Genomic DNA, 16,366 nt, shown 5'->3' with positions numbered 1-16,366 from the left:
TTCTAATGCAGTTGTTTCTTTCTCTCTTTCAGCCTGAGGAAGAATTTCGGGATAAACTGTCCCCCATTTACATCAGCCTTAATTTCAGTTTGGATCCACAGGCCCCGCTAGACCAACATGGCCTCAGACCCATCCTCAATTACGAGACAGAACAGCTCATAAAGCAGAAGGTATGTACATCATCTAATGATAGGATAATGCAAAACGCTGTGACAATACACTGTTGTATGCATGTAGAAACAGATGCAGGGATGGTAGAGTTAAACAAGCAGTTTGAAGATGTTGCCTATTATTATTACTAATAATAATAATAATAATAATAATAATAATAATAATAATAATAATAATAATAATAATGTTATTCTCGCAATTAAAAGCCGAAATGCTACAGTTTGGTGGTGCCAGTAGCGCCTGTAAAGCACAACATCAGGCATTTTAAGCAAAACAGCAAATACAAATCAAAACCTGTTTAAACCCTCTGTTGCTAATGCGAGTATTAGGAATTGGTCATTGAGATAAAGTATTTCTTCAGGTCTCATTAAACCACTTCAGAAGAAAGTGGGCAACACAAACCACATATATCTGATTGCAGCTGTGCTGTAGGGAAGTGGGTGTGTCATGCATAGGGTTAAAGTTAGTGTAATGGTGAGGGTGGTGGTGTCATGAACTTGGTTTGCAAGGCTGCAGCTGGATGCTTCTACAGCAAGCTGTGGAGCAATTTTATGGCGGATTACAGTTTCTCCATATCCTGCACTATTAAAAAGGCGAGAGGAGCCTCAGCTTACCCAAAATTATTGGTGACAATAATTTTAGTGCAGTTTCTTTGAAAACACTGGATTTTTAATGATTACTTCAGCAAAGACATTGCCTTACAATTCAACCATCTTTCTAAAATGAAACCCGTGTTGTGGTCTGGAAGTTATCTGACTGTCTGCTGGACACCTTTCCCGGACTTTCTAGCATGTGGTGTTGGTTACTAGGACCACTTCCTGAGTTAACTAGCCATTGTGCAGAGGATTGTATGTGCTCCTGCCATTAACAGCACGATACAAAAAGTATATCATTTACTTATGGATAAACAAATGCACTACCAGCACCCTCCTTCCTAATTTAACCTTACCAAAACCTTCCCAAACATGATGGTCGAGCCTCACCTGTGCACATTTATTTAAATCTTGCAATGAAAGCTTCAGTGGAGATCGTATGCTTCATGTGTGCCGCATATTTACTTGCAAAGTCTGTTTTTTGCACTTTGTTTTTGTGAACATGGCATCTGTCCCACCTATTTTCTCCTCTTTTTCTGTCAGCTTTGTAGAGTGAACGACCCAAAGGAAGGATGCAAAGCAGACTGATAAGAAAAAATTAACCTTGAAGTCTGGCTTAAAAGCAAAAACACCAAATTTAGCACACAGCAGAAATCCAAGAGTTCCAGGAAAAACTGAAAGAGCAAGAGGGAAGATAGACAGATGCTTAGAGGGACTATGTGTCTGTCTGTGGGGAAGGACAGAACTATATATACACACTGAGGACTAACTGGGAATTGAAAACAAGACAAAAAGTAATCAAGACAATCACAGGGGAGGAAGTTAAACTGAAAGCAAGACACACGAGACGACTAGTTATCAAGTAAATTAGGAAAAAGAACTCAGCTAAATACAGAGACAAGGAAACTATCAGTAGGAAGACATGAAGGCTAACTTAAAGAGAACAAGCAAACTATAAGTACATCACAAAACTGAAAGGCACTACAAGAATAAGAATAAACAAGGCCGGGACCCAAAATAAAGGCAATGCAAGAAACTTCAAATACTAGAATAAACAAAACCCCAAACTCAGGTGTATTAACTATGGATACAAACTCAACCATGTGATGCATCCCAGGGGTTCATAACATTTCCCTTTTCTGCTGTGTCTTGGATGCATTTTTAACGTAACCCTTTGAAAACTGTCTTTGAAGTCTAAAGTCTCTGAGGATAAGAAGTGTGTGCTTCTGTAAAAGTGTAGAGTCTGTCTGTACTGTATATCACATTACCACACCAAAATCCTAGACCACACCACTTATATGGCCACACGCCGTGCTTCTTAGGGTTTAACCAGATGGTCGCCACAAATGTTACCAGATGAAGGGAGAGCAAGGGGAGTGAGGATGCTCTACCAAGCAACCTAAAGTCATGTTTGTTCCATACATGGTGAAGTCACGGCTCACTCTTACTTTTCATATAGGAACATGACTTGATTGGCAAGGACAGAGGCTAGCATTGGCCCTTCTATAGTAGCGAAGCCCATATGGTTAGAGGTTGCGGGTCGGCACTGTTAAATCAAGAGCTGCGTTCTGCTCTCTGGTCTCTGTTGGCAATTCCTTTGCGTGCGTTTCATATACGAAGAGTTGGAAGGTTTATGGAGGACTTGCGAGTCATGGCTCTGCAAAAACACAGAGGGGGGACTGACAGCTCCGTTTGGGCGGGGTGGTGCTCAGCTCACAGACATCTGGTTGTGGTTTGTTTATGTATGTTGCCAGTGGTCTCCTCCACCAGGCAAGAGCCAGGGCCTGCAAATGTGCACATGTTTATGTGAGGTATATAAGCTGAAGTGAGTGTGTGATGTGGGTGTGTAAGTGTGCACTACATGTGCTTGTAATTGGAGTTTTGTAATATTGAGTGCACCAAACTTTTTTGAGTTCGGAATCCTTAAAGGAAAAATTACCAGGTTCATCTGTTGATCTCCCGTTTTAGCCGTCCTTTGCATAAAAGCTAAGATTTTGTTGAGTTGTATGCTTCCACTGAAGCAGATTTGTGACACGGAGTAAGATTTATTGGCATTATGATATAATTAGATAAAGCTGCAGACTTCTTAATCAATTAGAAATATCACTCTTCCTTTAGTTTCCAACACAGCTTTAATGAGTAAGCAACCTAAACCATGCTTACTGTGTGTTAGCAAAGTCACACCTCATCAGCTGTGTTTTTCCTATGGTGGCTTTGGTTACCTGCATCAGACTGCAAGTAAATTCAGCACAGAGTTGCCCCCTGATTGCTTTTATTTTCTTTGCTCCTTTGCTGTGAAGGATGCGTACTCCAACATGATAATTTGCCCCAACATACGTCAAAGCTTTAAAAACTACCTGATGACAGAAGACCAAGTCACAAACTTTCCTCCATAGTAAAGTAACCCCACTGAGGGTTTGTGGGGTTTAACCCTTGTTATTTTTCTTCGCCATACTTTTTGTGAGACAGGGTTTAGAACTACAAGTCCCATAATGCTTTACATTGTGAACTACAGTTTGAGCCCTGTTATTTTCACTCTCTGTGTTCACATAATGCCAAATTAGCACCAGTGAAAATTTCCTCAGTCAGCTGTCAGTAATTGCCATGAGCTGTGTACCCATAGACACTAATGCTGTGGACAGATTTGCTGCTACGCCTTTCTAGACAAAATCAGTTTCACTGCTTTTTACTGCGTCCAGACAGGCTTATATATAGTAAACTGCAGGACTACAGGACACTTAATCAGAGCGTAAAGGCCATTGATAAACTTGATAATGCTTCAGTGATGTTGCCATGCATTTCACGTTAGAACATTGCTGGGTGTGGTGACAGTACAATAGCCCACAACAACCACACCAGCAACTACAGGGATACTGCAGAAAATTGAAATGATGTCAGAGCTCATTATTCACTGTATTAATGGCTTTTCACTAATATCCAGTTAATTAATTTCTGTTCTGTAATTGCTTTGTTATATTACAATGTTTAGTGAGAATGACACAGTCTGCTGAGCTGTCAATGACTAGTCCAGTTAATGAGTTCATTTTATCATCATTGTTTTTGTGTTGGGGAAAGAGTCAGACGTCCATTGGAGCAGAATTAGTCTCTCGTCTGCTGTCGTAGCTGGAAAGACCTTCTATCCAAACCATTATGAGACTTTGTGTCTGGGTCCAGATGAATGTGTCTCTTCAGTACATTTCCAAGCTGTTGATGTGCTCTTAAAGGTCTTGCAGTTCAAAAAATGAAACATGTATATTGTATTTGCATTTAAAGAAGGGTTGACGGCATATAGTTTTAGCCCTCTGAGGTCTAAGCCTAACCCTATATTTTGGAGAAAAACAGTGTTTGTGAAAATGATTATATCTCTTTGTCCTTGATTACCAAGACTTGGGAAATGAATTTCATAAAAACTTTTTATCTGGGATGAGCGTTAAGGTTAGGGTTGTTGACGATGAGGACTTCAGGAGGTTAAGATCTTCTCTTTTGTATAATGTCGCTTGGGTCAATGGTTATGACACATGTCATTAATTTCCAGTAAATTGTTTTGAAACTGAACTTATGCCAGATCTAATTGTGATGCTGTTTGGAGTTTTCACTGTAACATGAAGTTGATGGCAGTAGAATAGCCTGCTCCTTTAAGATCTGGAGGGAAACATGCTTTACATTTGTGAGGATCAAGAGATGAAAGTGAACGACAGATGAAGAGTTTTTAGAAGGAAGAGATTATAGGTTAGAGCTCATCACTTGATCTTAGTAAGTGTATCACAGAGCATGTTATTCTCAGTGGTGCAGTCACAGCGACGCCCCATAAGCAGCACTGCACTCACCAACACAAACAGTCAACAGGCCAAATCAGACAATGATTCCACTCTTTTTTTTTAACCACATTCACACATGTTGGCTGATATTGACCTAATTCTCTGACCCTACGTCTTACCTCTCATGACTCCCAGTATATAAGGCTGGCCCAGAGTACTTATGTAGAAAACAATAAAGAATCGCAATATAGTACTGGGCCGTCAAGCAGCTGTGTTTAGTTGTAAGTGGCCAAACTCAAAGATCTCAAAGAGTGTAGACTATCAGAATGTGAGGGAGGTGTCTGCTTAGGCTTCTGCAACCTGGATAAGCCAAAGCAAATGGATGGATGGACTACATGAATGAATTTTATCAATGCACGTGGATGGTAACTTATTTTAGGCAACTATAATTACAGCAGCTCAGTTAAACTCAGTTCTTACCCACATAAGAACTGAGTTGCATAAGGTCAAAGATCACTTTGCCATTGTAATGTTCTGCACATCTGCAAGCTGCTTTACCACCCACCTCCACCTCAGCTTCTCCTCTATCAGTGTCATATCTGTTGTCATTGAGTCAGGAATCTCCCAGAGCAGAGCCATGCTGCCAAGTATAAAATACTGCAGATGGGAAGAACTTTGACTACATGGTCTTGGCTAAATTTTATTACAGCTGAAACCAAAACAGATGAAGGGGAAGTTCTGTTATGCTCTGCATCCATCCTCCAATTCTATGTCTGTGCACATAAATCCAGTGCCGGTCGAAATGAACTCATATTAGCAAACACAGGTGACTGTGGGCGAGTTTTAACAGGAAGAGACTTCACGCTTAGAAGTGTACAGTGTATACCTGCATAGCATTTAGACTCAAGCATGTTTGTTATTAAATGGCCGATAGCATCTTGGGTCCTAAATAAATGTAAAACTAGGAACTTGAAGCAGGGATCTCCACTGAGACACTGTTAACCATTGCCAGGCTGATTCTTTGCTCTCTGTTGCATTCTTTGGGAATCTAATGATTCCCATATGTTGGAGAGACATGCCACAGCTACGATGACAGTAAAGCTACAAGGAAGAACAGAGAAGAGAAGACAGAAAAAAGGGAGAAAGGAGGGAATAAAGCAAAACGCTCAAGGGCACGTTAAAGAAAAACTATACTTCTAAATCAAATAACATTTATCTTGTACTGTGGTCATCTGTCACGTAAGACTAAAGGGCAGATTAATCCCTACTGCCTTTAAAATATGAGCTTTTCTCTGTTTTTGAAAAAGACTTTCCCACAAAAATGTAATACTTGTTAAGATGGAATTACCATCCTTTGATTCTCTTAAACCTTCCACCACCATATTTTCTCCCTTTTCTTCCTTCCCACATACGTGTAAGGCACGTATTACTTTTACTCTGCAGACATTAAAGGGTCATGTTTTCTCACAACTTCCCAGCATCTGGTAGATGCAAATATTGTTACAGTTTTTTGTGTGTATATAGAGGATATGTATAGTCTGTATCCTCTCTTATCCTTTCATTAAATCACAAATCTGTTGTTCTGGCTTCTGTCAACACCCACTTCCTCCAGAGCTTTTCTCTCCCTGTACCTTTTGATTTTACAAGGAACCAAATCTAACTTACTGCTCCTATTTATTCCATTTATCTCGGTCTTTTTTTTTCAGGCCCAGATTCAGCTCGATTGTGGAGATGACAACATCTGTGTCCCAGATCTAAAGCTGGCTGTTTATGGGTGAGAGGAAACCACCTGATCCAATAAACACAAGTTAAAACTGCTAGCCACCTGAAGCTAAACTGCCATAGTTTTGTCCCTCACGCAACAACAATTCTAATTATTCCAAGAAAAGCTTCGACTTTTTGCAGCCAGGAAGACCAACAGAAGTCGACATGTTGTCATTTGATGAAGTCAATATTGCTAAGCTGTTAGTAATCTTGCTCCTGGCTGTGTAGCTAATGCAAATCCAGCATTCACTCGTCTTTTAGCTCCGTTATGTTAACTTACTAACACTATCCATGCGGCGATGGGAATTAAGCAAAGAATAAAACACTTCCAGTTGTAACGTAATACAAAGTAGATAAGAGTGGTGAGAGTGAATCACAGAATTCGACACAGTTTTCAGGCCTTAAAACCAAAACAAGGAGCTGAAAGATGCTAAAATAGTGAACTTGGGGAAAATGATCATTTGCTCATTTTCTGTAGTATCATGACTAGTTTGCATATGAACTAAATACATATAAATACTGCAGTTTTAAAGGCTTGTTTCTTTTTAAACTGTTTTACATGAACAAAACTATAATAGCAATATCCATTTATACAGTCACACAATTCCCAGCAAGCAAACGAGCAAAGAAGAAAAACCCCTGTTATTGGCGAAGGGTTTGGGACAGGTGTAGATGTGGTTCCACCCGTTTTTCTTTTACTTTGACTCATCTGAAATAAATCCCCAAATGGAAATCTATTAATAGGAAGACTGTAACGCCTAAATGTTTCAGTCTTCATTTAAAAAGTAACACTGTTGCTGACAAACCGTCATTTTAACCTGTGACTTAAATGATAACCAAGCCATAGATTGGTTGTTTGGTGCATGTTAAAAGCTCAACAGTTATATTTGTTTGAATTATTTTATTTAATTTACTTTGAAAGTTTCAGTGTAGAAAAACAGAAAACGTGGAATGGAGGTCCTCTGGTTTTATGTTACTAAGTACTAAATAACTGGACACACAGGAAAAAAAGTGGTAACAGAATTAAACTTCATGCAAATTTCGAAGTTATTTATCTAATGAAATCACAAATTCTTAGCAAAACATAAAATAAAGACTTTAGCCATCAATTAACTCTGAGGTCTTACTCGTCACAGGTGATAACCCTAACACCCTAACCCCGACCCTCCCTACGTTTTTCAGAAAGTGTTTCACTTAGAATCATTTCTTTGTTTGTTTCTCTGTTTCCTGATTGTCAAGACTTGGGGAAAAATAATTTTGTAAAATTTAAAAAAACAACATATTTTGATGCAGATTAGGGTCTGGGTTGAATTTCTATAATTCTAATTCTATAGTTCTTTATAAAATAGTCATTTATTTAAAGAAGTTAAGGAAAAACATATGAAGATATAAGCCTGATACACACAGAGTGAATCCTCCACCAGTATCTGAGGTCTGGGTATCTTGGCGATGACCCTAAACCTGAGCTCAACCCTAACCCGGCACAATCAGTATATATTTACATATAAAACCATGCAGGGTTCAGGTTAGGCAGGTTAGTGTCATCGATGACTCAGACCTCGGAGGGTTAAAGAATGTGATCTGGATCCACTGCAGAACTGAATGAGCTTACATGTTTCACGAACTCCAGCTTGTCAGTCTTTTTCGCTGTCAGACATGATCACATCCCCCTCTCCCTCACTGAGGAAGAATAGGAGGTTGTTTACAGCTCAGAACATGCGTGCACTGGGGTAAAGATCTAGACTAATGACTCCTAGCTCTTGGCACAATAACATATCATTGTATATTAATCCTGAATCCTTGTTGCTGAATAGGCTCCAGCCAGATAGTTGGCTGTGCCTCAGCCCATTCACAAAGCGAACACACACTCCAGACTTTCTCCTCCCAGCCTGCCAGCTCTGATATGTGGACTGTTTTGCATTACATGGCCATGTGATTTCTCTTAGCTGTAGAAATACAATCAGTGCTAAAAGTTTCTCATGAAAAGTCAAAGATCTGCATTTGGAGCTGCCACAGGACCAAACTTGGAATGATTCAGCACTTCCACTAAAACACAGTTTCCCTTCACTGACTGTTGCACACAGCGATTTCCCTTCTTTGCCAAGAATTTGCAAACAGTGGGATGTTTAAGATTCATAACCTAAAGGTCTGTCGCTGGTGTTTTAGTTGTATCCTCTGGCTTTAATTATGCTTTTATGAGCTTCATGATCCACTGTTATATTTTTCCCAGCGAAGTCAGTGTAGTATAACGTGTCAGCTGTGAGCTGCTGATTCCTGCCCATTCCTGGCATCGGTGAGAGTCTGCTGTTTGTGGGATCAGAGTTGCTTCCTCTGCATTTGCTAAATTTGCCCAAGGTTAATTAAAATCATCTGGGTGTCGTCTTACCTAGTTTGGGGTCACTGTGTCCAGACCCCTTTTTTGGGGGCGGGGGGGAATGGAGTGAAAGATGAACCCCGGTTCCAACCTTCAGCCACGCTCCTTTCTTCCTTTCCTGCTCAATAGAAACGTGAATTTACTACTGCCAAGTGTAGCTGATGGGGGAGGGCCAGAGTTGAAGGGTGTCGAGTGGATTTATCACTTCTCTGAAAATGTGTTTGCACACAGGGGTGTCACTATGAAGTCGAAGAATAAGGTGGGGGTCGGTTTCCTGAGACAAATCACAGTGATCAGATTTGGGTCATTTCCCATGTCACTCATGACATGATATGTCGGAGAAAATGGCCTTTGGGGACAGACTGAAACAAAGATTCATTGTGTGGAAAGACTTTATGTCCCTGCTTTTCATTACGTTTTACCTTCTTTTGGGCCACGTTGGTCATGTCCTGCACCCAGTGACTTGACATAGATCTGGAAATGAAGGAAAAGTGAACTCTGCTGGCGTAGAAGCTGTGTGTGAAAGCTGCTGTTTTCAGTCATTTTGATTACAGTAAATAAACTAGCTTTTCAAGACGGAATAATAAATGGCCTGTGACAGTCAAGGGAACCAAAAGCCAGAAAATGAGTCTGACACCATGCAAGTGGCTGTATAAGGATGTACTTAGGACTTCACTATACTATGGTAAGATGGCATTATTATACAATCATCTATCATATATGATATCTGTGTATTTAAAAAAGGCATGTCAAATTCACTGTGGACCACACACAGCCCACTTTGATCTTAATTTTAAATCCCTGTGATAATTTCAACAGTACATCTCAGTTTCTCCGCATGATAAAGAAATGCTGCTGTAATCTATTACTATGACATGCTGGGCTTTTATTAAAAAAATAAATATGTCAAATTACAGAAGAAGTTTTGGTAGCTCATTCCCGAGACTGTCCTGAATTTATAAAACAGAAAGTTCTTGTGAATTCACTGATTTCTTTTCACTTTGAATATATATATATTTTTTTATATATTAAAAAAACATTTCTGTAGTAGATAGTTAATAAAACAGGAGGTTTTGATGAATTTAATTATTCATATATTACTTAATTACTTGTAGTATGAAAACTTGAAAACTTCGATTGGCAGAACCGAACATGAGTGAGAAACACTATGGAGAATTAAGCAGCTAAAGAGTCACAGATGAGTAGCTTCCTCAGGGGCTGCTGAAGAACAGAACAGATCTACAGGAGGGAGATTATAGTGCTTATTTTAATCGTGTGGCTTAAAGCAGACTGCAAATGATTGTTTGTTGACTGTGTAACTCTTGCACAATCAGACACTTTTTGTGCATTACGTAATCATTAGGATTGTGATATATTAACCTTCTGACCCTGACGTCTCATCACTGGTAATGACCCAACCCAGTCCCTGTGTTTTGGAGAAGAGTGTTTTCAATGTTAGCCTGACAGCACTAGTTTAGGGTTGGAGTCATTGTTGATGATGGGTACTTTGGTTACGGTTGGTTATAGTATATCACTTTAGGTTAATAAAAAATAAAAATCTGGTTCAAAAACTGTTTTTCTCTGATAAATCGATTCAATTCTCAGTGTTACATGGAACTTATGGTTTTATGTGCAACAGGAAGTCTGCATAAACTGTTCTTTTAACAGCTTTCAACAGCTTTCAAAAAGGTAAGGCTCAGTGAAAACGTAGTGATGATGTTGCGCTTCTCTTTGCCCAGTGACAAGACAGAGGTTTACTTGGGAGGCGAAAACTCCGTGAGCCTGACCTTCAATGCCAGGAACGAGGGAGAGGGAGGTGCGTACGAGGCTGAGCTCTATGTGGCGCTTCCCCCAGAGGCTGACTACAGCGGGATAGCACGCAACAACGTGGTGAGTCGGTGGCGTTTAAAAGGAGGTTTAAGTATCACGGTCAGAAGCACCGTGTTTTTTCATTCAAATGATAATTATGCATAAAAATGCTTTAATGCAAATAAAATGTGGAAATTATTTTGACTTTGCATAAAGTCAAAGGTCACTTTGCCATCGTAATGTTACGCTAAAAGAGTTTTCTCAACCTGACGCCCTCCTTGTTGAGTTAAAGCCGTGAAAGAACGTGAATACACTTACTACGTTTTGAATACATTTTTTGAAAGCCCTGAAATGCAGCTGGTTGGTAGAGTCACACTCTAACTCTAGTCAGAGTTTTGATTTATTATTCTAACAACTCGTGAGACTGAAGAAGTCACTTGGCTGAGTGACGAAACGTTTCTCACACTGAAAACGCTACGTCCAGATGAATCTTCTTTCCTTACCTGGATAGCTGAGCATGCATCAAGACAACAGCTCTTTAGCTTTTACAGCAGTACACTTAATAAAGTTAAATACATGATGGAGTTTTATTTCTTTGTGTCCTTTCCAGAGCTTGACTCAGCTGACCTGCAGCTACGAGGCAGAAAACCAGACCCGCTATCTCGTGTGTGATCTGGGAAACCCCATGAAGTCTGGTACCAGTGTAAGAGCCAATAAGACCCACATGTTATTTTTGGCCTTTCCCACTCTTTGTGTCTCAGTACAATTAAGCCAAGTTGACTTGCCTAATTCATACATAAGCAAACTCGACATGTTTTCTCACCGACCTGATAAAACCTGACAAACATTGCTTTTGTGTTGAAAGAGTTTTCATTCCTTGTTTCCAAAGTGGGCGTCTCTAAGAAAAAGAACCCAGACTCTATTTAACACATTTATTTCCTTTCTCATGTTCCCTGAAATAACTGCGTGAATTTTCTGTGGCTGTTTTTGTAGCTGTGGGCCGGTCTTCGCTTCACCATCCCCAGACTCAGTGATACTTACAATACTGTTCAGTTTGAGCTCCAGATACGAAGGTAGGCCACTTTTTAGGGATTCCAGTTCAAGTGGGATGGGGTATCTTTGGCAACTGCATACCAGTGGAGCAGATTTTAATCCAAAGTATTCTCTTAATTCTTATTATAAGCTACATACAGTTTTTTTTAACAAAAAATTCTTTAGGGCAACCAAGTAAATCTGTAATCATCACTGTTATTGTGATTCTGTGGTGTAGTGGTTAACACATTTGCATAATGATCCTCGGTTTGATTCTGGTAGGACGAACAGGAGTCACAAAGCCACTTCAGGGATTAGTGTACTCTTAGTGCTGCTCTGAAGCTCAGATAAATAGGAGGGTTATGCTGGGAATGGTATCCAGTGTAAAATCTGTGCCAAATCAAATATGCACATCCATCTGAACCCCCTCAGGAAATAACAGAGCAGTTAAACATACATACTACTAGTGCTAACTCATGCTGAAGTCAACCTCAGCTGATGTCATTGCCAGTCCACACCAGCTGACTTCTTTCTACACATGGTAAATCCCATATAGGGCATGCTATTAGGCTGCTTTAGCTGCTTTCAACGTTGCTGCACCTCAACCCCAGCTCCTTGGTCTATTCAGTTCAGTTTTATTTATACAGCACAACATCAGTCACCTCAAGATGCTTTATATTGTAAGGTGGACCCTACAATAATACATACAGAGAAAACCCAACAGTCATATGACCCCCTATGAGCAAGCACTTTGGTGACAGTGGGAAGGAAAAACTCCCCTTTAACAGGCTGCTGTCACGATGCCTGCTCTGTTCTTCCTAGGATTTTTTTGGAAGGGTTGAAATTTGGATTTCCATTGAAACCAAAACAAATTACACAATGTGTCAATAAAGACTTTCAACCTGAATATTTCATTCATGAAGACTTGATGTCTGAGTTAAGTGATCCCTTCATTTTTTGAGTAGCATTTAAGTTGCTGCAGATGGAAACAGCCTGTTTTAGTGATCCTGACTGAACCGCGGTTAATGTGGCTGCGTTGTAGTGATATCACACCAGCAAACATTTTGATGTTGAGAAGGTGATGGTGATCCACATCTAGTCTTCCAAACTGAAAGTTGTACTAAGTTTGGAAATTCTTAACCTGAACAAACTGAAATTGACAAAACACGCTTCATTGAGACAAGAGGAAGAACGCCAAGAAAAAAATGTTACTCATCCTACCAAAAAAAGGGACTGTGGACCTGGAAAGTGACCTGGATACTCTGGCTCCTCTAAAAATAAAGGCTCCATATGAGAAATACTCAGCAACGCGTACCTTAAAGCAGTTAACCTGTAAGCTGGAGAGGAAATGGCATCCTGCTAATTTAAAAGATCTTTTTTTTTAGCTTGGAAAAAGAGTTTGTTGCTCTATTTCTGTGGAAAGTGAACAAGATTTTCTCCAGCAACTAGAAAACACCTTTTGTAAAGTTAGAACATCTTACGATTTGTCACTGATTCAGTGCTGAAAACAAGAACAACCCCAGGTTTATTTAGTCAGAGCTTCGTTGAGCCAAATACTCTTTGAATCTGAATTAAAATGACTTTGTTCACAAGTAAAATTTTAACCATTAAAGAAAAAAAAAAGATTCATAATGAGCAGCTACTTCCAGTACTACTGATATTTATTTAGACTCATTCTCTCTGATTGAACTTTCTGTAATAACTTCAGTAATTACTTCCTCCAAACCAGCAATGCATCTACTAATGTGGGGTCTTTATGTTGTGTGTTTGAATATTAAATTCAAATTCAAATTCAAATTTTATTTGTCACACACACACAACCATACACAGTATGACATGGGGGTGAAATGCTTGTAGCTGTACAATGCCCGACCATTAAATGACAGAAGAAAAGTTTTACAATATTTACAATTTACTACAAAAATTTACAAATTAACTTAGGAATTTACAGTAAAGAATGTGCAAATAGCAGAAGAGATTATAAAGATAAGGATTATAAATTATAGGAATTATAGGATTATAGGAAATGTGTGGTGGTGCGTGTGGTGACGTGTTTGGGAGAGTCCAGTCCTACACCTGGTTCAGGCCCCGAATAGCCTGGGGGAAGAAGCTCCTCCTCATTCTCTCTGTTTTGGCCTTAAGGGAGCGGAAGCGCTTCCCAGACCTCAACAGTGAGAAGAGTCCATTGTTGGGATGGGAGAGGTCCATCATAATCTTCCTAGCTTTGGACTTGCACCGCTTGGTGTAGATGGACAGCAGGTCAGGGAGCTCTGATTGAATGATGCGTTCTGCCGAGCGCACCACCCTTTGCAGATCTCGTCTGTCCTGATTGGTGCTGTTCCCAAACCAGGTGCAGATGTTTAACGTCAGGACGCTCTCGATGGTGCAGGAGTAGAAGTTCTTGAGCACCTTCAGCGGCAGATGGAAGTCTCTATTAGCGTGCAAAATAACTTAAACTCCCACTGGTTAAATAATACCTCATGTGAAAATACATGTTCCTACTGTGTTATCCAAATATTTTTGATTCATTTTATCTTGTAGGGTTTTTTGGTAGCATTTGCAAAGTTAGTTTTATATATATATATATATGTTTAATAACTTCTCAGCTCGCTTCACTAAAAGTCTACAAAATTCAGGTTTGTAAAGCTGTTTAATGCTTCTTGATCAGGTGATCAGGGCTGTTTCAGTAACATTACGTTTTTGTGGTTTGTTCTAGTAAAAATGCAAATAACTCTGAGAGCGAAGTGGTGTTTTATGAGCTGAAGGTCTCTGCCATGGCTGACATCATTCTCCAGGGGTGAGGCTTCACTTTAGACACATAACTATGACATCATTTTTCTTAACCTTCATTCTTGCCAAGATAAAAGTGTGACTGTGCCGTTTGCAGTGTTTCTCGGCCAGACAAAGTCATCTTTCCTCCTCCCAACTGGACTGTGCGACAGGGTCTGGGGGAGGAGCAGGAGATCGGCCCTGAGCTTCAGCAGGTCTTCGAGGTAAAAATAACATCTACGATACACAAGAAGCTAGTCCTATCACGTTTGCACACTGAAACATAGAAGAGTAATACATTCAAAATATTCACCAACTTTTAATGTGAGTATAGTAGTGTTGGTGAGCTTAAATTAATAGTCGTGTAAAATAGGAGCTCGGCTATTTCACTAAAACATTTTGCACTGTGAAAAAGAAGCTAACATTATCTTCTGAGGCTTAAAACGTCAGCTGTGGTTACAAAAAAAGTACACATAGGTGCCAGTGTTCACAGGAATGACTGTCCAAGAGCTGCATCTCAGACTCTACAGGCCTCAGTTAGCATGTTAAATATTGAAATTCATGACAGTACAATTAGGAAAAGACTGAACGTCTTTTAAAAAACAAATTGTCTCTTCTCTCCAGCAAGAAAATAGAATGGTTACAGTTTTGTAATGTTGCATCTAAACGAACCAAAAGACTTCTGAAACAAGGTGGTGACATTTTGCCATAATGCGCAGTGGCATATTTGGAAAATACCTCAGACCAGATGTCAAACACGGTGGTGGAGGGTTGATGATTTGGGCTTGTTTTTTGGAATATTGGAGTCACCAAGTCAGGCATGAACTCCTCTGTATAAATATTCCAGAATAAAATCTCAGGCCATCTGCCTAACAGACAGATCAACAACAGGAAAATGATAACAAGCATAGCAGCAAATCTACAATAGAGTAGTTGAAAAAAGAATCAAGGTGTTGCAATGGCTGAGACAAAATCCAGACCCCAACCTGAATGAACTGCTGTGCATAAACCAAAGCCTGTAAACCTCCAGCAACGTAAAGAAGAGTGGGTCAAAATGCCTCCACAGCTATGTGAGAGACTAAAAGTTAATACTGCTTAAGGTTGTTCTACAAGGTAAATAGGGAGCTGTTCATAAGCCATAATCATTAGTTTTTCTTATGCTCTTTCTGTATGTTTATGTGTTTTAAATGATCTTATTCTTCATTTTGTTTTATTTTTACTATTATGTGTCATTACAAAAAGTTGCAAATCTTCAAACTTGAGAGCCTGAAAGATCCTGGACTTTTTCAGATCTGTGAAGATCTGAGGAGTTCAGTTCTAAAACAAACTGGCAGGTGATTAAACTCTAGTGAGGGAATTCCTCCTTCTAACGTCACCATCCAGAAAAAGGAGGCGTCCTGAGTAACATTCCTGTGTAAAGACCGAAGCATCAATCGTCAACTGATTATCACTGCAAAATTACCACACTCCTCAGTGACACTAACACTTATGAGACCCCCATAAGCAGATACAAGAAGAAAGTCATGCATATGCAGGGTGTAACATCTCGGTGTAGGCATCAGTATGTATGGTGGTCAGTAGCTTTTTCCCTTTTAAGCTGTTGTATGCAATTCATGTCTTTCATCTAGTAGCTGCTTGTGTCTTACATTAAGAACTCATAAGTGTTGCTGTAAAATATTACCACACTCCTTAAATTGTTGAAAAGTGTGGTCATTTTGGAGTGATAATCAGATGAATTGAGAACAGCACTGCACCTCCCCTTGTCAGCTGGTAATATTGAGATGCGTCGGTCTTAACTAAGATGTGCGATAGTCTTCTTTTCCTTAAAAATGTGGCTACAAGGGGTTTCAAAGTGGGTCTCCTCCACTAGTGGATAATAACCTGGGTGCGTTTGTTCACAAGTAATCTGGTAGGATAAATCCAGTCAGAACGGATCCTGAAACCTGTTCAAAGGGAAAACAGGATTACCTGATTGGATAAGATCAGATAATCCAATAGTTTTTGGGTTTTTAAAAAAAATCTAGATCAAACCTCCAGTTTGTCTTGTTCATTTCTTCTTTTGAACAACCAGGACAAAAGTGAACTGGATGACGTGA

At 39.6% G+C, this 16,366-nt stretch overlaps 1 protein-coding gene across 1 annotated transcript in view; it reads left to right on the top strand.

The window, feature by feature from the left end:
- Positions 1 to 16,366, top strand: part of LOC101474604 (integrin alpha-5) — a 51,565-nt gene that overhangs the window by 28,686 nt on the left and 6,513 nt on the right. Inside the window, exons 18-24 of the mRNA XM_004559917.2 lie at positions 33 to 170; positions 6,229 to 6,296; positions 10,400 to 10,550; positions 11,080 to 11,172; positions 11,463 to 11,542; positions 14,218 to 14,298; positions 14,389 to 14,494. Of these exons, the coding sequence (XP_004559974.1) occupies positions 33 to 170; positions 6,229 to 6,296; positions 10,400 to 10,550; positions 11,080 to 11,172; positions 11,463 to 11,542; positions 14,218 to 14,298; positions 14,389 to 14,494 (717 nt within the window). The remainder of the gene's footprint in view (positions 1 to 32; positions 171 to 6,228; positions 6,297 to 10,399; positions 10,551 to 11,079; positions 11,173 to 11,462; positions 11,543 to 14,217; positions 14,299 to 14,388; positions 14,495 to 16,366) is intronic.

The sequence above is a fragment of the Maylandia zebra genome, linkage group LG5, assembly GCF_041146795.1.
Source record: "Maylandia zebra isolate NMK-2024a linkage group LG5, Mzebra_GT3a, whole genome shotgun sequence".
NCBI lineage: Eukaryota > Metazoa > Chordata > Actinopteri > Cichliformes > Cichlidae > Maylandia > Maylandia zebra.
The sequence above is the reverse complement of the archived record's forward strand: the minus strand, read 5'-3'. Positions and strand labels throughout refer to the sequence as shown.